At 51.9% G+C, this 20,783-nt stretch overlaps 1 protein-coding gene across 3 annotated transcripts in view; it reads right to left on the minus strand.

The window, feature by feature from the left end:
• The window catches only part of KLHL29 (kelch like family member 29), a 238,969-nt gene that overhangs the window by 55,861 nt on the left and 162,325 nt on the right, over positions 1–20,783 (minus strand). For all 3 annotated transcript variants that reach the window (XM_055540832.1, XM_055540830.1, XM_055540833.1), the window contains exons 3-4: positions 15,074–15,215; positions 12,862–13,374 (exon numbers count right to left, since the gene is read on the minus strand). In XM_055540832.1, the coding sequence (XP_055396807.1) occupies positions 12,862–13,374; positions 15,074–15,215 (655 nt within the window). The remainder of the gene's footprint in view (positions 1–12,861; positions 13,375–15,073; positions 15,216–20,783) is intronic.

The following is a 20,783-nucleotide window of genomic DNA, read 5'->3' on the forward strand; positions in this document are numbered from 1 at the left end:
CTTTACTGTCTGAACCACCAGGGACAGAGGTATGAGGTGTCAGTAACTACGTCTAGATGGATGTGCTGCTATTTAGTAGATTTCAAAAATTTTGCTCATTTAAAAGGGCATAAGCTCAATTAATAGACCTCGTTAACTTCAAAGATGTATCATCTTTGGCCAGAATTGGTTCTTTCATAGGATGATGGGCTCCATTAACTTTATTGCACTGGCAATACTTTGTATAAGGCGTGGGAGATGTAGCAACAGGAAAGTCTGCCTGACTCCCAAGCTCCAGTGGCTTCCGTGGTGGTCAGCGAATGCCCTGTCTGTGGCTTCCCTAAAATGCCCATGTGTCGCGAGGGTTAACTTTGGGACTTAAGTCCACCTGTCCAGTCACCCATCCATTACATGACACTTTTGGAGATGAGGAAAGAACCCAAGAATCATCAGTCTATATTGAGAAATATCAGATGCATGACTCTTAGAGACATAAGACAGCCGCCATGGGACTTACCCATCCTTACTCCAAACATACCTAGTGACTGTACAGGTTGTAACCTGAAGCTTCAAGGTGTGGTGTGTTGGAATGGGGTGGGCGTCAGAGGCAGGTAGTTTTGGTCGACTTCCTTCTTATTCTACCACTTATGCTTGGGTCTTGATTATATACCCAGACTTTGATTTTCCACCTATGATCTACTTCACAGGACCACTGCAAGGATTACATAAACACAGAGTGAATAGATCATAAAATGTTGGCTCCCCACTCTGTGCCCTTCCAGAAGACAAGGGTACCTCTATGAGCACTGGCCACCAGCCCCCTGGAATGGTGGTCCCTGACACACAGCCCGAGACCTCCTGGCTGGTCCAGCCTTACAGCCTGGGTTGGTGTCATTACTGCAAACACCCAGAGGGAGGCCACATGACTACTTCTCTGCCTTCTGGGATGAATGACCTGAAATTAGGAATTCTGGAGTCCCTGCTCACACCGAAAAAACCCTCACCTCGTAAATAACTGTTGGTGGGTCTAAGAAGGTAATGAATATCTCCATATAGAAGAAAGACTGAAAATACAGGATTTATTTTTGCATCAGTCAGAATTTCTGAAAGCTGTCTGTTCAAAGGGCCAGATGGTCTGAGAGCCTTCAGAGTCACCACTTGGTGGTTCCTAAAGGTAGGGGCCTGTGAGGTCCTTGGCAACAGGTCCTGGGGTTTGAACAAGAGGAAGACATCCTGGGTGTGTGAACTGGGCCACTATTTTGGCTCTTTAAGATTCTCTGGACTCTAATGGACCAACATGGCTGGCCACTAAAGGTGTTCATGTTTCTAGGAGGGAGCTGCGCTCTTTAAATGGGCCTCAACTTACTGAAATAACCACAATATAATGGCAGTTTTGAAAGCCCCCAAGTTAAAAGCAAAGCCCCAAACCACCCAATATTTGTAGAGACCTGGAGGATGGGGCTCGGCTTAGGAACGTTAAGCAGGCACTTCTAGGACAAGCCCCAGCCACGGGAGTGATGGGATGAGGGCCCTGGAGCCCACATTACAGAATTTGCCCCTCTGCTTGCTGGTCAATGTTTCTTCTCCATCAGTCCACATTCCTAGGGCCACCACAGACCTTGCCCACATGCTGGCATCATGAATTGGCCCCCCTTTAAGCATGTGGCCACTTGTCCCTCCCCTTCCTCTCATTCAGGCCTGGTGGAGCTGCCAGCCAGCACAGCACTCCTGTGGGCTGTGTGTGCCAGGCAGTGTGTACCCCTCTGGTTGGGTCCTGGAGAGGCACAGTGTTCAAACCCAGTGCATCCAGGCAGACGCTGGGCCTGACTCTAAGTGGGGTTTGGTCTGCAGGGAGAGAGAAGCTTCTAGAGAGAACTCCTAGCAGCAGAGGGTCCTAGTGGCTGGGGGTGGTCACAGGGAATTTGCTAGAGGCGGTTCCTTGTCATATCTTGGTGACACCTCTGAACCTCAGTTTCCCCACCTGTAACTGAGAGGGTGGTGGGTCTCTAAATGACCTTTAAGATAATATCCTACGCTGACATTCACTGTCCTGGGGGAGGGGCAGAGGGTGGAAAGGAGGGGGATAGAGTGTTGCTTGGGAGTAAATTCCCACTAAAGGAGGGGCAGGTGATGAGTGCTTGGGGGAGAGCACAGCTGTGAGGTGGGTGTGGAGAGGCTGGGCTGAGATACATCTAACCCCTAGTCTCCAGAGGAAATAATTTTGAAAACTCAGTGGAAAGCTTGCTGCTACAGCCAAGACTGGGGGCAAAAGGTTATAGGAAAGGGGAGCTCTATAAAGAGGAATGATCTATAAACCCAACCTTGATGAGAAAGAGGAGGGAAGAGACCCTAAAGATTTGGTGGAGTGGACAGGAGGATTTTTGTGAGGTTGTTTTTTCTTTTCTCTTAACTTGGAGTGTGTGTGTGTGTCTGGGTGTGTATGAGTGTGTTTTATACAAATAAATCATGATTGTTATAGAAAAGTTAGACTATGTGCAGTGTGATGCTCAGGACCAAGGGGGTGACAATTGCCTGGTGTCCCTTTAAGAGGTGCTTCGACAAGCTGGAGCATGATTAGGGAGGACTCCAGCATGGTAAAGGACTGAAGGACCCATAGGATGAACTGCTGAGGTCACTGGAGATATTTGTAGGAAAGGAAATTCTGCCACCATCACAAATCTGAAGGACTGTCATGGAGAACAGGAGCCAGCTTTGCTCTGATGGGCCCAGAGGGCAGACCATGGAAGTTACAGGAAGACAGCTCTTGACCATTTAACATCATAAACCATCTAGCTGTGAGTGGCCGCAGCTTAGTCCCCAGCGGTGGAGGGCAGATTCTTGCTTCTGCTGGATGGCTCTGAGATCCCTCCCAGCATGAAGGTTCTACAGAAATAAAAAATTAACCCCAAATATGGATGATTCTAACAGTGGAAAATACAGACAGTGCTCAGCTGACAAGGAATAGAGTGAGTGGCTTAAAGTTAAACTGGTAAAAATGATAATAGTAAATCGATGAAAGAGGTCAAATAAGTATCAGGCATTGAAAATACATGCGGTTACATTGTAACTGTCAAGTAAGTAGCTTTGCTGTGGTGAGGGGCTACCCTTTCCATTTGCCAGCTCCACTGATACATATAGCCTGTTACAGACTGAACCATGTCCTGCTGCTGCTGGGTTGCTTCAGTCATATCCAACTCTATGCAGCCCTATGGACTGTAGCCTGCCAGGCTCCTCTGTCCATGGCATTCTCCAGGTAAGAATACTGGAGTGGGTTGCCGTGTTCTCCTCCAGGGGATCTTCCTGACTCAGGGATTAAACTCGAGTCTCCTACGTCTCCTGCGTTGACAGGCAGGTTCTTTACCACTAGTGCCACCTGGGAAGGCCCCTCTTCCCCAAATTGTTACGTTGAAACCCTAACCCTCAGTGTGACTATATTTAGAGATAGGGCCTTTGAGGCGGTATTTAAGGTTAAGTGAGAGCATAGGATAGGGCTCTAATCCAATATGACTTTATAAGAAGAGGTTCCAGGAGCCCATGCACAGAGGAAAGCCCACGTGTGGACACTGAGAAGACGGCCGTTTGCAAGCCACGGAGAGAGGTTTCGCTAGAAAACCTGTGCGCACCCTGATTTTGGATTTTCAGCCTTCAGAACTGTGGGAAAATTAACTTCTGTTGAGTCAGTCTGTAGTATTCTGTAATGCAGGCCTGATCTAACTAACATATAGCCCATGACATTGGTCCTGCAGAAAGTGGTAAAAAAAACTAATAGGTGTTTGCCTGGGATGTGTGTTAGGCCTGGGTCTGAGACACTGAGCCATGAGAGCATTGAGTGGTCACTGGGAAGAGGGGAGGAAAAGGCAGTGAGAAGCCAGTGGGCAAAACAAGACGGTCAACAGTGCTGTACTTGGTCATCCAAAACCCTGCAGGGAGAGCTACAAGCGAAGATCATTCTGGTGCTGCACTGAATATGCTTGAGCTTCCCTCTAAGATACATGTTTTTAAAGAGAGTTACACTAAGAAATCAGGCAATGACAACAGTTTCAATAGATGGCAACATTTTGGCCATTGTTTTCCTCAAGCAACTGACATGATGTTTTGTATTCCTAACCTACTATGCTTGTATTATTTTCACATTTTCAATTTCTAGAATAATAAGCATGCTCCTGAATGGAATGTAGTTGTAACTGAAACATTTTTTGTTGAGCCAGGTTTGTGCCACAGTCTCACAGTTTGGGGTACTGATACCTCCCCATCCCTGGGGAAGAGGCAGCAGGCACGCCAGACCTGCACAGCTCTCCCCTTCTTGAAACTCATCTCTAACCTTGAAAATGGAACTAAAAAGCCCTAGGGGCCAGCCCGACAGGACATGCCTTTCCTAGCAAGATGGCACATGTTGGTTGTTTGAATAGTGATCAGGCCACAGGAAACTTGCCATTAACATCTGTTATGATAGGAGAGAGAAATGTTTATCGACACTTCTTGGATCCCGAGTGTGCATCAATTTCCCAGTTGGAAGCTAATGACCCCAAAGTGCTTCCTTCCCAGAAAGGAAAGCCTCTGAAGACCAAGAGGGCTTCACCTTGTAAGACCAGAATGGCCACGGGGACTGAGGAATTGAACTTGCCCAAGATCATGGACCCTTACTGTGCCATCACTGATGGGGAGAGGTAAAGAGAACTGCTGGGAAGCCCGAGCAAAGCCCAGGCTTTCTGGACCTTATGTGTCAAGGGTTCAGAGATTGAATTTCATGAGTGTAAATCAGCATAAACCACTAGTTGAACCTGTCCTTGATCAGGATGGGCAAACCATTTGGGTAGATGTGTGTGTGTGTGTGTGTGGAACTGAAATCATGATTCTGGGTTCCTGGCACTTATCTCAGGCCTTCTTCCTAAGAGCTGGTGTCTGTGGAACTACCTGCCTCCGCTTGCCTCCTCTGAATCATTTCAACTGCCTTTAAAGGCTCAGTCCACACTGACCTCTCTTTTCCAGCCCCTTAGCTCTTATTACTGCCCCCCGCCCGCCCCCCTCCAAGTGGAATTCAGGGTCTTCCAGGGAGACCTCCATCCCTCCCAGCACCCAACATGGTGTTTGAAACCTTGTGGACACGATCACAGGACCTCAGGCTCAGCAGGAGCCAAGACCTGCACGGGGCATGCCTCTTGTGCCTGGGAGAAGCCAAGTGTGGGCTCGGCACACAGTAGGTACCTAATACTACACACACATTGTTGTTGTTCAGTCACTAAGTCCTGTCTGACTCTTTTGCAACCCCATGGACTGTAGCCCGCCTGACTTCTCTGTCCATGGCACTCCCCAGAACACTGGAGAGGGTTGCTGTTTCCTTCTCCAGGGGATCTTTCTGACCCAGGGATCAAATCCGAGTCTCCTGCACTGGCGGGCGGATTCTTTACCTCCGAGCCAGTGGGGAAGCCCCCTAGTTGCTTGGTAAATGCCTAGTGGTGCGGTAGGGAGGGAAGTAACATGGCTGGGGCCTGTCAGTGACTTCTGAGTGTCAGTGATGCAGAACCTAGTGGTCATTCCTGCTTGGTGTCTGCTTGGGTCACAACTTCCGAGAGAAGACAGGGCTTGGGACCCTGGCAGCTGGCTTTCTGCTGTGGATCACCATCCTCTTCTGAAATCCCAGGAATGGAAACGTTTCCTCCCTTGGCTCCCACTTGAAGAGCCTCCTCCACCACCCCATTCCAGTCACTGTCTGGACTCCTCTCGCCCTGCCTGTCAGACAGTTAGGGCCAGAGTGGGATTTCTGAACTGGAAGATGCTCAGTGGAGATTTAGGGCTGAAAGCCCACGTACCACTCCTGGCTCACTGAGAAGGCGCCCAGGGCACACCGCTCTGCCTGTGCTCTGTTGAGCAGTGGGGCCCCGAGAGGGACAAACGCAGGCTGGGGCTCAGGGCCCACCTGCTGCTCCAAGCATGACACCATCGCTGGGTGGTCTGACCGCTGTGCTGCATTTTCCACTTGCCTGGTTCATTTATTGTCAAATGATCTGTTAACAAAACCGTTAAGCCCTGGACAATCCTCCAATTAATGATTCACAAATCCCTTGAGGACAGAGCCCTATGAAGACAGGAGGGCCTTCTGTGGCAGGCTGGGGGCAGGAGAGGAGGAAAGACCTCATGGAGATGAGATGGACTTTCAGATTCCATAGGCTCTGAGACACTTATTTTCCGGGGGAGCGTGTGTGTTGGGGTGGGGGCTGGAAAGGGGAAAGTTATCATGATGGCAGGACTGTGGGTTTGGTTCCAGGTCTGTGTTGAGTGTTGTGTCAGTCAGAGCTGGGAGAATGTTTTGGACAACCTTGCTTTAAAAATAACAGAGATCCTGAGCCAAAGGTGCTTCAGACAGCATTCCCTGTCCCACCCCCCAGCATTCTTGAGAATTTATAGTAGTGGTAGTAATAACAACGGCTAACATTATTGCAAGCATATTATGTGCCAGGCACCATGTTTAGACTCTACATACATTGTTAAATCCTTAAAGCAGATCTAAGAAGATGGCACTGTTATTATCTCTGTGTTACAGATAACTTAGAGGCTTAGAGATACCAGGTTTCTAGCCAAGTTCATTGGGTTAGTGGGTAGTGGAATTTGAATTCCACCCAAGCAGTCTGGTGCAGGACCTGGGCTTCTGGCCACCTTTCACACTGCCAGCCACATGCTCCTCACCCCCCTTCACCTACAGCCTTAGTTGTTTTGTCTGCAGGAGTGACATAATTATATTTGTCCCATCTATTGATATGGCTATGGGGGAGGACCCCTGCAGTGCCTTGGGCACCCCCAATATCAAGCTGAACGTCAAAGGATGCTGAGAGTCCCTGTGGGTCATTAGGAGGAGTCCTCCCAAGACAAATAGCTCCTGGAATTAGGAGGAGGTTCCCAGCAACGGGCTGGTTCCCTCTGGTTGTTATGGTGATGGTAGGGGATTGTAAAATGTTACAATGAGAGAAGGCAATTTTCTCTTGTACAAAGTGGACCTCTGAGAACTAGGTGCTTCAAACATCATGATGTTAACATAATCACCTAAGACTCTGGAAGGCAAACTGGTCTTTACTTCCCTACATTCCCCTGGGTTCCTAAAAGGCCGTGGACACTGAAGGATGGTCCTGTACATCATCATAGGAAACACTTTTATATGTAATTACAAAGGGCTAGGCACTTTTCACTTTCATGCATTGGAGAAGGAAATGGCAACCCACTCCAGTATTCTTGCCTAGAGAATCCCAGGGATGGGGGAGCCTGGTGGGCTGCCATCTATGGGGTCACACAGAGTCGGACACGACTGAAGCGACTTAGCAGCAGCAGCAGGCACTATCCTAAGGGCTTTATGTAAAATAAATTGCTTAATTCTCACAACTGTAAGAAGCAGATTCTATTTTTTATCCCCCTTTTACAGATGAAGAAACTGAGGCAGAGTTTCAGTTCCCATATGCTCTGGGGTAAGGATTAATATTTTGGTGGAGATGCTTGGCTACAGGAGGAGCTTTGAAATAGATGGACTTCTGTTCCCAGAAGTATGGGGCAGGGATGGGGGGACCAGGCAGCTACAGAATGAAGTCTCACATAGACTTCCCTGCATGCCTTGACCCTCAAGTACTAACCTGTTTTCACCATACAAAGGGAGGAGGCGGCTGCAGAGAAGTCACGGAACCTCGCTGGATAATTCCCATCCCAGTGTTGTATGCTTCATTCCTCTAACTCTTCACCATTTAGTGCCAGGTACTGGCTTGGAAACTGGGATGGAATGGGGTGGAGTCTGTGCCGGCCCCCAACCCAGGACCTCACAGTCTAGTTGGGAGAATGACCCAGAAACAAGCAAACTGTATCATAAGTGCTCAGCCAAGGCTCAGAGCAGAGCTGGACAGGAGATAACCCAGACCATGGAATGGCTACAGGGCAGCCTGCTATCAGAGCGATGAGAGATGGTGAGAGATGAAGCTGGGAGGCAGGCAGGTAGGAGCTGGATGCTGGAGCACCGTGTCAAGGGTGGGGCTCTGTCTTGAGAGCAATGGGGCCATTGGAGGCATTTGGCAGGGAGTAACAGAATCAGACTTGTGTTTTGAAATGATCACTTTGGCTGCGGCATGGACCCTGGACAGGAGGGGTTGTACTGTTGAGGCCACTGATGCAGTCCTGGAGTGATGTTGGCCTGAAAGGAGGGTGTGGAGACCGAGAGGAGAGGACCAATTTAGAGGAGGCAGACTCAAAGGAGTTTCCAGGCTCAGTGCATAAGGGCATAAGGAAGACCATGGGTTTGGACTCTGAACTCCTGCATGGATTCAAGGTATCATTTCTGAGACAGAGATAGGAAGAGCAGGTCTGTGGCAAGGTGATGTCAGTTGGGACATTTGTGCCTCTGGGCTAACTGTGTGTGGGCAGACAGCTTTATCCTGCATCCCCAGCTTCTTCTAGAATCTGTTATTAAGAGAGTGGGTTGCCCTAGTGTGTCAGAGGCTGGTGCGGGGAGAGATGAGATCGATGCTGAACGCCAGGGCTGGGGGCGAGGAAGGTGACTCATCCCACTCCCTTTTAGGGATGGGGACACAGCATTCCTGTTAAGCAGCTTGACAAGGGGCTGGCAGCCCCGTGAACAAGCTTGGGCTTCTTCCATCTCCTCTGCACTGGGGCGGAGGCCCTGCTTTCTGTGTCTTTGCCAGCTTCTCTCTCAGCTAAAATCCCCAAAGCTGGGGCCTATGTTAGCAGGAGCAACCGGGTTGGTGGTAAGTGGGCACAGTGCTCTGTACGGTCGAGCCTGTGATCTCATTCACTTCTGCTCTCTGCCTGATGGTTGTGGTACTGCCATCCCATTTTCAAGATGAGGCAAGGAAGGCTGAGGGAGGCTAGAAGTCTTGCTGCAGTCACACAGCTGTCCACTCTGCCTCCAAGTCCCTTTCCTGGATCCTGTCTTTGCCCCTTGTGGAGGCTGGGGCAACTGCTGTCCAAACAGAAGGTGGCAGAGGATAGACAGAGCTCCATGGTGTGGAGGTTCAGAGGCAAGGGTGAAATGGGAGGAGATGCAAAACCCATAGGAAGGGGCTGCCCACACACCTATTACAGGACTCCCCAACCCTGAGAACCCTTATGGCCCTTCACCTGGGGCCTATGAAATCTAAAGTCAAAAGAGATAAGCCTCTTCACTGCTGGTAAACTTGGACTTTGCTTTTTGGTTCAGAAGCCAGAGGGGACAGTTGCAGCCTGGCTTCTTTCTCCCCAGACATGCAGATGAAATTACAATAGCCTTTCTGCAGCTCACCACTAGGCCCAGTGTTTGGGGCTTTCAGGGGTCTCTGGTCACCCTCCTGGCCACCAGAAGTCCTTCATGGAAGAAGGTAGGGGCTAGAAAGAATGACAGCAGTAGCCTGCACCTCTGCGGTGACACACACATAGCTGGGTTCATGTGGTATGGGTGCAGTGACACTGGACTTTCCGGGTTCACAAGGTCTGATGCTGGTCACCACCTCTGCCCGCGGATCAGCTCAGGGGTGCAATGCAACAAGACCAACAAACAGCTCAGGGATTTCCTAACAGGTTTCGGGTAGAACTAAATCTTCATCCCCCCCTTATCACTTTGCACACATAAAATTTAATTAGCTTTCAATATATAATCTTAAAAAAAAAAGAAAAGAAATCCTACAGATTCCTCCCACCCCAAATTGTTCTTCGAGAAAGAAAGGTTTATCTCAAGTTTCTGAAGAAAAAATCTATAGGCACACAATGCATTGAAATAACATTCATTACAGGGAGCTGCATGCAAACCGGCTTCTCTAGTCAGAGATGAGAGACAATCGCTTGACCTATTGCAAATCAAAAAGCATTTCCACACCACCTGTGTTTTTCAACTGGTTAAGTTTTAAATGAAAGCCCCAACACCCTTTCTGGGAAGGCACAGTAACAGAGCCCCAACTGAAATTTCAACTCAGTCGATGGGAAGGTAATTACAAGAAACAAAATGTGAAATTTAAAATCAGGGCACTAATGAAGTCTAAAAATACCAGTGGCCCATCCTTTTGGCTGGCAAGACCTGTTCTTCATGGAGGGGATCTTTTCGTAATTACTCAGCTCCGCGAGAGACCAGGTTGTCACGTCAAACAATAGTAGGAAAAATCGTGGGACTTTAATGAGCTAGATCTCAAGGAGTTCTATGGTGGATCTTATTATAATGCCCGGCAAGCTTTCAGACAGAGAACAGGAGAAAAGGAAAGTTCTATTTTTTTAAAGTAGAGTTCTGACTAGTGTTGATGTTCTCATGCGGGGCCTCCTGGTTCCTGCTCGGAGCCAGCTGCCTGTCATTTAGGAGTGTGAAATCAATTGGACTTCGGAGATGTAAAATCCCTAGGGGCAAAATTAAAAGTGACCCAAATCCAAACCCACGTGGGCTTGTCAGGAAGATGATTCTCACATAGCAAGTTTCAAAGATTTGGTTTCAAAATTCGGGTTTCTTATTTTAAAAAATATGCAGTTGTTTGACATTAGATCTGACAGATAAATTATAGCTTTAGCAATAAAGGCTTTTAAGATTAGAAATGAAAGGAGAAATTACCTTAAAAAAAAAAGAAAGAAAGAAAAAAACCCACCCAGGCTTGAGTTGGGAGGCATTTGTGCGTGCAGGCTTCATTGTCTTTCTTTGCTGCAAATACCGGGGGGAGAAATCAGCTGACGAGGGCCGTAAATAGAGAAGCGAGTTCAATGTAATTTCCGGGGAAACAGCCAGCTCACTGGAGAACTATGGAAGTTGGTGTGATGGACAGGTCACCAGCTGGAGCTGGGAGAATCTAGTTGGCTCCCCAGAAGGTGGGGCTGTGAACACTTTCTAGGCCCACAGCATCCCCAGGCCTGGCACGGAATTCACACCATAGTGGCTGGAAGAGCAAACCCCACCAGGGGTTTCCTCCTTCCTGTCTGTGGGCTCAGGCCCATGATAGAGGATGGTTCGTGCTGTCTGACCCCACATGATGTTACAGGCGTGGCTCTGCAGGGCCTGCAGGCCCAGCCTGAACAGGAGCTCAGCAGGGACCTGCGTTGACCACCTACATCTTCATGATCTTATTAACTCAGATGCCTAATGGTGATCAGATGTGCCTACGCCTGGCAGCTTCAGGGGGCGGGGTATGGGGTGGATCCCAGCTCTATGTTAAGCCCTAAACCAGGAACCGGTCCTGTCTGGGCCAGTTACCTTGTGGCACAGAACCAACACCTTTTCCTGGGGGGATGCCTGAAATTGGCAAGGCAGCAAGAACTTCATCGGTTCTAGGAGCTTCCCTGGGATGGGGTGAGGGCGGGGTGGACACACACTCCTCCCCCTACCTGATGGGAGAAGACAGTCTCCCATCTTCCCAGGCCTTGGCACAGCCTTGGGAGCAGCGGGGCACCCAGCACCCAGTGTGTCACACTTGGTGGCATATAAACTGTGGGTACAGTTTTTTTTTCCAAAGGGAGAGGGAGCTTAACCAAAACAATTCGAACGAACAAACAAAAAATCAAAAAACAATGTAGTCAGTTTTTAAAAAAAGATCTTAAACAAAGCAAGAGTTTACCAAAATGTAGATGTAATTTTCTCATTTAAAACTAGTGCTGATTTTCAAAACAAAGGCAGTCCAGACTCAATCAGATTGGGAATTAAACCCGACAGAGATCTAGACACGGCTTTGTTGTTGGGATGCTTGACAAGGCCTAGAAACTGCTCGTAGGGATAAAGATAGAGATTCAGGAGGGCAGGCTGGATGAGAATGGCTGGTTGGAGCCCTTACTCTGCTAAGACTCTGGTCTGCAGCCCCCCTCCCCATCTCAGGGTTCGTAAGTTGGGAGGCTGAGGCGTCTCGCCCGAGGTTCACACTTCTAGACCATCTACTTCTCTTTGAGAGGGAGCCTGGAAGCCCAGCAGGGCAGACCACCCATTATGCACCCTCTTGCCCACACCTGGGTCCAGGCCTGGTTGCCCTGCCTTTCCACTCAGCAGGAGTGGACCTAGAGGGGATGGGCAAGTCTAGGGGTATGTAAGCTCCCCACCCCCGTCCCCCTAGACTCAGCTGCAGCCTCAGGTCCTCCCAGGTGCTCTGCATCCTGACTGCCAGACCCCTCAGTCTGGTCAAGAGTGAGGCTGGTTTGCTGACACCCTCTGCTCTAAGCCTCGGGCCGGGGCCCAGCCTCGAACCATATCCTGGTGTCTTCCCTCCCCTGGCTCTGTTCTCAAGGATCTGGAATGAAAATGGGTCCTGGGGAAGGGGGTTAAATGAAGGTCAAGGCTGGAGGTGCTCTATCTTGGGGTCTCACAGAACCACCCATGAGTTCTTGAAACCAAACATTTAGCTGCCTCAGGATGGGCCGGGGAGGTGGGTGGGGGAGGGTCTTCTGGGCCTCATTTCACACCCCTGAGCTGCTCTCATCCAACGCACAGCAATGGGTACTTTTCCGGGGGTGGGAGGATAGGCACACGGCCAATTCATGTTCTGACTGTCCTTATGAGTGGAAAACGGAGAAGGCCCCCAAAGGGACTGTTCTAGGGGGGCCTAAGAGGAGGCTTCCTGCTCATGCTGCCTGTGGCCTGGCCTTGGGTCAGATGGGAGAATGGGCCAGGGCTTGGGCTGAAGGCGGAAGGCCCTGTACTTGGCAGGCTCTCCCCGCCCTCCTCTGCTTGCCTACCCACGTTTCCCTGCCTTCCTTGTCCTGCCCTCCACTTTCGCCTCTGCCTCCCCAGTCTAAGACCCAGCTGTCCCAGGTAGGGAGGCCCCATTGCAGCCTGGATTGAAGCAGTGAAGGACTGCTGGGGAGCTGGGCACCAGGAACCAGGCTCCTGTGCACGCTGTGGTGGTGACCACACACGGGGGCACAGGTGCGGGCACACAGGAGCACGTGGGCTGCAGGACTTACCTTTGGGGTGCCCAGGGTCCGTGAACTCATACTTCCCCACGCCAATGGTCCGCAGCATCTGTAGCCCGTGGGCCGATTCTGATGTGGGGGGCCCGTTGGTGGCCGGGGCACCGCTGGGAAGAGTGGCAGACGGCTGGGCTGGCAGCGGTGGAGGCAGCAGGGGCCCTGCCATGTGGCCGTTGCCCACGGCGGTGGGTCCCGGGCGGGCCACCTGCCCGACGCTGGGCAGTGTGGAGACAGCCAGGGGCTGTGGGCTGGCGTACAGGGCCTGGGCGGGCATGTTGACCACCACGCTGCTCAGCGGCTGGGAGGGCGGCTGTGGGAGTGAGTAGTGGCCTGGCATCAGCGGGAGCTGGGGCCCCACGTGGGGAGGCAGTGAGGGGGTCACCCCGATGACCGGGGCCTGGACGTTCACCGCCGGGCTGAAGGTGGGAGGCTGGGCCACTCCATAGGAGTGTGCGATCAGGGCAGGCTGGCTCCCGGCGGCCACCGTGGTCACCCACGGCCCTGTGCCTGCAAGGGAAATGGGAGAGATGTCATCTGCCGGTTACACAATTCACTCAGCAAACAGCGACCGACTGCCTCCAGCCCTGAGCCGAGTGCTGGGGTCAGAGAGGTGAGCAAGGAGCCTGTGTCCTTGGAGCTCACAGACTAGGAATCTGTGATTAGGTGAAGCCCCGCTGGGTCGGCCCTCACTAGCTGAGTGATCTTAGGCAAAGCCTTCCGTGAGTAGATTCCTCATCTGCCAACTTCACAGAGTTGCTGTGAGCAATGAGATGACACACAGAATGAGGCACCCGATTTTGATAATGAGAGGCTGGAGAAAACTAGAAGCTGACAAGTGTCTGTGAAGCAGTGCCGGCAAAATTCTAGAATGGGCTGCTAAGGGGGCTTGTTTCCAAGCCTGTGGAATAGGAGGTGGTGTCACTGTGAGCTAATCTGGTGTCTTAAGGATAAGGCATGCCTTCTGACACTCAGTCCTCTGCAGGACTAGTAAGGGAGCCTGGAAAAACACATCAGAACTTCAGAGCACAGTCGGTGAAACCTTGAATAACTCCACGGTGAACATATAGAGGGGTAGAGCCACAGAAGTGACTGACTCATGAGCCGGCTAATGGCCCAGAGGATGCTGGAGACGTAAAGGGGGGTCTCTAGTGATGGGCTCACCTTTTCTATCAGTTATTTGGATGATGGAATGGAAGACATATGACCAAGTCTGCAGGTTACATCATGTTGGGAGGGTTAGGCACAGGTCAGCAATATAAGCAGGAAAAGATGCCAAGAGTCATACGGGAAGATATGGACATGGTCTTGCTCTTGGGTCCCCCACACCCAGCTGCTTAAGCCAGATTGTGAGGAAAAAGACAGAATATCCACCTGGACAGCCTTGGGGTCTTACTGTTGAGAGAGCATATGATGTGGTTACCTGCAGAGCAGAAGTGAGGTGAGGCTGCAATCATCAAGGTAGAGGGGTTGAGTGAAGAAGGTGCTGCAGACCACTCGTGGTTTCTGTGTGTTGGGTTCTGAGGGATGCAAAGAGAGGAACAATGCCCAGGAAGGTGAAGGGACTGGGCTTGAGGGCATGGCTGAAGGATTCAGGGTGTTCCTCCTGCAGAAGACTTGGAGGGGGATGAATGGGGGTCTTTAGATATCTGTAAGGCTGTGATGTGAATGGCCAAGCTCACATGTTTTGTGTATCCCAAGGGGAGGCCTGGGATCAATGGGAGATAACAGGGAAGGTTTTTGTTATGGTTGGAGCTGTCCAAAGAAGGCCTGAGATGCTATAGGAGGCGGTAAACCCCCATTTCTCAGTGAGTGGAACCTCTCTCAGTTCTCATATAACTGTTGGCAAAGCAAGACCTCACTGGATGGATGACTTTGGAAATTTATGAATCAGAGTACTGAGGTTTGGGAATAACTAACCACAATAACTTAAAGCAGATTCAGAGTCACTCCTATGTCATTCTCTCTCCCTTGTTCTTCCCAGTATTTTCTTGAGCAACAGAGACAGGGATGGAGACACAGCCTAGGGAATTACACACAGTCACACACCCCCTGCACCTCCTCCCTGTCCCTGATGCAGCCTGAGGTCCGGGCCACTGCAGGCCATGGGTCAGGACCTGCTGAGGAGCTGGGCCACCCAGGAGATCTCGGACTTCTCCCCCTGCCCCAGCCAGAGGGTAGGTGTCTCCGTCCACCCTGAAGTACACACCTGGATTGTCGCTCTCCCTCATCTGTTTGGAGGGCGGCTCATCAGTGTCCCAAGGCGTGGACTGATTGATGGGCGTCTGCCCCCACCGGATGCTGGTCGTGAGTCCCTGGGACTGATTGTCTGCTTTGGAGATTCCGGGGGCCTGGAAAGAAGCAGAGCAGGGGGGTGAGCACCCACCTCCTGGCAAGAGTCCTGCCCCGGTGCCCAACCCTCAGCAGTCTCCAGAGGCAGAGACCGAGCCCTGCATCCAGTCCCTCAAGGGAAGTGCAGGGTGTCTTGGTTCAGTAGCAGCAGCCGTGGCCTCAGCTAAGCTCCTGGCCTCCAGGAACACCCAGCCTAACCTGGTGCCTCCCGCATCACCTGAGCTATCTGAAAGGAATGAGAGCCTTGTATTGTGAGAAATAAAGTTCCCCCAGTCCTTGGGTCATTAATAAACCACATCAGTCATGATGGGCAGGTGTTGAGCACCAACTGTATACTCAGTCCAGGCCCAGGAGCATCCTGTGCCCAGCCTCTGACTTGTGAGAGGACGACCTTTCGAGGCATTACCGCCAGGCCCCATCCCGCCTCCACGCCAGCCTTCAAGGCCCCCAGCGTCCCCCTCCACAGAGGAGGCATGGAAAGGTGAGGACTGGGGCCCCTGGGAGGACAGTGCAGGTCCTGACACCAGGCCAGAAGGCAGAGAGCATCTTCTCTGGGACCCTCAGCTCCTCCTTATGGAAAGCAGGTAAGCTCTCTGCCCCAGGATCTCATTTACTAATTCACATATTTAATGAGAAAACCAACCTCAAGGCAGAAACAAACACTAGGACAGCATTGGTCTCCCTGAGCTAACACTTTACCTTGGACTATTATATAGTCAATAAAAATCATGCTTACTCCCTAAGGAGATGGCAAAATGCTTACACGATAAAGTTGAATGAGAAAAGCAGAATATAAATGACACACGTATAACCTCACTGGGTAAAATATGTGCAGGAGGGAAAAATCCAGGGGTGGATTAATAAGGAAAAATAGCAGCAGGAATGTCTTTCTTGGGTGAAGGGATTAAGGGACTCTTTTATTCTTTTGTCTACACCTCTGTATTTGCCAAATTGTTTACTATGGCCATTCCCAGTATTTATAAATTATAATATTTATAATAAACACACAAAAAAATCCAAAAGACACATTGGAGAGCCTCCTACCGGGACGTGGCGGGTGAGTCTCAACAGAGAGAGCTCCAGGAGGACTGACCAGAGCTTGTACGAGGGTAGCCAGAGCCCAGCCAGGTTGGGGGTAAAGTGTTACGTGGGGTTCGGGCAGACAGTCACCCACTGGGGACAGTCACAGGAGGCCAAAGGGGCCTCCAGGGACACTTGCAGGCCTCTCTCAAGTGAGGCCACCGCGCTCTGGACTCCTGCTGGAAGCTGACTCAGTGACCCAGCTGCCGGGGTGGAGGGAGGCAGCGCCCCCTTGTGGGCATCTCTGAGCAGCGGGACTCTCCTCTCCAGGAAGCCGCGACGAGTCCCGGCAGGTGGGAGGGTGGACGGACTTCGCCGGGCTCTGATGCCTAATGCAGATGACAAACAGCGCCTGCATCAGGGCCTGCTGGGGGGAGCGGAGCGCATCCTATTAGGACCGTAGGCTGCGCTGAGCTAATTGCATAAGGCAGCACTTTATCTCTGGGCTGCGTTTCAGATGCTTCGGTTCTGTGAACAGCGCAGGAAACAAAGGAAAAGAGTGAATCTCCCGAGGGAGAAACAATTCTGCGGACAAGCTTCCTTATCAGAGGGAGGCCTCTGCCCCATTTCTGTCTGCGGGACAGATGGGCGCTTAGGGTAGGCGAGGGGCTTCGGGATTTAGCCGCCCTTACCAATAGTCTTAGGGAATTTAGGAAACAATAGCTTGGCATCTGCAGCGTCTTTACACAGACGGCTTTCCCGCGTGTCTTGTCTGCAGCACCCTATTTCCAGGCTCTGGGGGTGCCGTGGGCTCAGAGGTGCAGAGGTTGCTTCCCTCATAATAAGAGGCATCTGGACCGGGGCGGGGGGAAGGAGCCAGTGTGATGTCCTGTTTGGGGCCCTGTTTTGGGCCTGAAATTTGAATGTGGAGTCCCCTGGCCTTCTCTCCAGTCCCCTCCTTCACTGGCAATACAACAACCCTTTCTGTCAGTAGGGGGCGCCACAGCCCCTCTGTGAGGTCTGGAATTCCTGGAGGCCTCCCAGGCTAGAGGCGGGTTTGGTTTTCCAGATCCTCCTGCAGCCGCCATTTGTCCTCCAATGAATCAGTATCCATGGCCCCAGTCTGGTTAACTCGACGGGACGGGGAAGGGCTTTGTGGACCTGGAGCCCTGGACCTGGTCCTTAGAGGCTGCCACTGCTGCCAGGAGGGGTGGCTGGGGTCTCCTCCTTGAGAGTGAGTAAGTGAAAAAGTAAAAGTCACTCAGTCAGTTCTTTGCAACCCCAGAGGCCCTCCTGGATCCTCTGTCCTTGGAATTCTCCAGGCAAGAATAGTGCAATGGGTTGCTATTCCCTTCTCCAACAGATCTTCCCGAGCCAGGGATCAAACCTGGTTCTCCTATATTGCAGGCAGATTCTCTACCATCTGAGTCACCAGGGAGTGGGCAACCAGACTGTAAAACTTCAGGAGTTCCTGCTGGTCGCTCGTGCCTTTGCTGGTCATCTGGTTTGCTCTTCAGTTAACTGGGCTCCTGCTCTGTGGTCGGCCCTGCCCAAGGCACCGGGGACACGCTGTGGCTGAGACTCACTCAGCCCTGCCCTCGGGGGTCTGTTCCCCGCTACACAATCTGTGACCCAAGACAAACTCCAGAAGGAAGCTGGGGGTGCGGGGCGGGCCGAGGGCACGGGCACAATTGAGCTGTGGCTACAACAGGCCTGCTGTCTGCCTGTGTCTTTCATGACTCTCACAAGCGAGTTCTTACCTACAAGAAAGAGGTTGTGCTGGAGAAGGAAAACAGCCTATTTATTTTTCTTTTCTTTAGGAAAGACAAATAAGGACACTCATTCTGCTTGGCACTAGCAACTTCTGAAGCTATGAGCAATGTGCAGTTCAGGAGTTTTTATTTATTTTATTGAATAAATGAACATTCCCTCCTTCACTGCCTCCAGAAAAATACACACAGGCGAGGCTCTTTGCAGAGGCGGCTGGACGCCCAAGTGATGAAGAATGTGGCCCTGGTGATGCGAGTCAGCTTGGCTGACTGGAGCCCCGTGCTCCTGCAGTGGGGCTCCAGGCCCAAGGTAGACTCGAGGTCCCCAGGCTCTGAAGGTTTCTGGGGGACCATGTGCGGGTCTGCACCTCCAGCTCTGAACTCCAAAGGCCAGGCCTCCTTGAGTTTCACTTCTCCTCGCCAGGGGCTCCACCCCAAGAAGGCATAGACACCGGCCAGGAGACCAGCCTGGGTGAGGGTCGGGGAGAGGAAGGCAGGGTGAGGGAGCCTCCCTTCTCCCCTTCCCGCTGCCATCACTGAGGACATCGCCGACCTTTCCCCAGTGTTCCTGGCCTTGCTCCTACGACATGACGGCCCTTGGCACAGAGGCGGGCAAGGACAGCCCTCCTCTTGCCTGGTGCCTCCACGTGGCCCTCTCTGCCCATCATTGGCCGAGCAGGCTTCTCTTTGCTTCTCTTTAATGAGATGCTAATGGGATGCATCATTAACGCAGCAGCTTTTAAACCCTGAGCTCTTGTAAATTTTCAAAGGTCACATTTTTACGGTGGCTGACAGCATCCTGCTTCTTTCAGTGGCTGAAGAACACTGAGGACCCCCATACTTTATGGATGCAGCTCTCTGTGAGGGGCATCGAGGGCTGAGGCGCCCGCTGGTCGGGGAGCTGGGAACCTCCACCTGCAACAAGCCCCCCCTCCTACAGAGCTGCCCTGGGGCCCTTGCTCCACTTAGGGCTGCAGGTGGTGAAGATGCCTGGTAGCGGGGGTGGGCGAGGGGCTGACCCCGCTGGAGGGGCAGCCATGCCTTTCCTTCCAGGAATATCAGTTGCTCACCAGGCTGCACACTTGTGAACCTACAACAGCCTCGACAGGCTGCCTCTGCTGATCTGTCCATCCAAAGGGGGCCCTTTTTTCTGCTTTGCCCAAAGGTGCCATAGAGGCCAGCAGCATCCCAGGTGGTCAAGGAAATTTGAAAGATGATGGAATGGGACTCTCTGGGGCCGTGCCACGCCTTACTTGTTCTCACCCCTTGTCCCGTGCACATGATGGTCACAGCCTCGAAATGCTGCCCTTCATGGCCTGTACTGATCTGCACTGTCAGGTGGGCTCCAGAATGGCGGGGATCCACACAGGTGCTTGGCCCAGCTCCTGCCAGCCTGGTGCCCAGGGAAGGCAGGGTCTCTGAGCTATAGTGTTGGCCAACAGTAGGGGTGTTCATCACTGTTGATTCACAAATGCATGTAGGTATGGCCTGGCCTACACTTCGGGACAGAGAATAATGGGAGTAACAGAAAAGAGACATGGAATGGCAGAGTGGGAGACACTGGAACATTTAACTGCGGAGATGTCGTTTTCAGACTGTGGGAGCCGCTTGTGTTATGACCCCAACACTTGCCCTGGCTGCTGCTTGGAAGGTCTAATGCCCCCTCTGCTGACCTCCTGGCCCAGTGCTTGAGTATAATAGGAGATGTGGGGGCTGAGGTTGACTCCTGCCCCTGTTGGGCTGGGGAAGAAGCCAGAACTCAGCTTTTCCCAGTGTTCACCCAAGGACATCAGGAGCGGGTGAACCAGTGAAGCCCAGAAGTTAGGGAGAGCTGATGTTGGACCACGAAAACTAGGCGGAATTCAACAAGGCTGACGATTTTGGCTGAATTTGCCACCAAAGGAGCCCAGAGTTGCGGGTGCGTTTCCAGTCTAGATATAGTGGACAGAGCTCCAGGGACCGCTTCTGGGGCTCATGTGGGCTTCCTCCTGGAGGAATGATAGTACTGGTGTCCAAGTCCTTCTTCTGCCCATGAACCTGCCTCCACAGACTGGAACCTGCGAGTCTCAGTGCTCTTGTCACTTGTGTGTTGTGACAGCGTGGGCAGGGACTGCCATCTGCTGAGCGTCCCTGAGAACAGCCGCCCCATCTTCACAGCAGTGAGACTGTTCCCCCAGGGGAGCCCAGCGTCCCCCAGCCCTCACCTCGCTTTAATCCCTCAGACCACACTCCAGTGCTCCCTCTGGGCCTGAAGCACCACTGGACACCAAGGTGTACCCCAGCCGGGCGGGGATTGGGGGTGGGAAATGGCCTTAGTGAAAACGGAAGCGGCAGGGCGGACGGTAGTGGGAAGCCCGCGGCTGGCCGCACGCTGAGCTTCACCCACAGCTGCGTTTTTAATCTCACGTGCTAAGTCGTTTCAGTCATGTCGGACTCTTTGCGACCCCATGGACTGTCACCACCAGGCTCCTCTGTCCATGGGATTCTCCAGGCACGAATACTGGAGTGGGTTGCCATTTCTACCTCCAAGGGATCTTCCTGACCTTTTTCCAGGGTCAGGACCTTCCTGGATCTTCCTGATCTTCCAGGTTTGTTCAGGGATCCAGCCTCCCTCTCTTATGTCTCCTGTATTGGCAGGTGGGTTCTTTACCACTAGCGCCACCTGGGAAGCCCTTTTATCTCATGGCTCCCCATAATCCTCACCTAATTTGGGAAAGAGAGTCTTTGGTGAGACACTCATACAACCCCTGGTTCTGAATTCTAGGGACCCTTCTGACA

The sequence above is a fragment of the Bubalus kerabau genome, chromosome 11, assembly GCF_029407905.1.
Source record: "Bubalus kerabau isolate K-KA32 ecotype Philippines breed swamp buffalo chromosome 11, PCC_UOA_SB_1v2, whole genome shotgun sequence".
Classification (NCBI taxonomy): domain Eukaryota; kingdom Metazoa; phylum Chordata; class Mammalia; order Artiodactyla; family Bovidae; genus Bubalus; species Bubalus kerabau.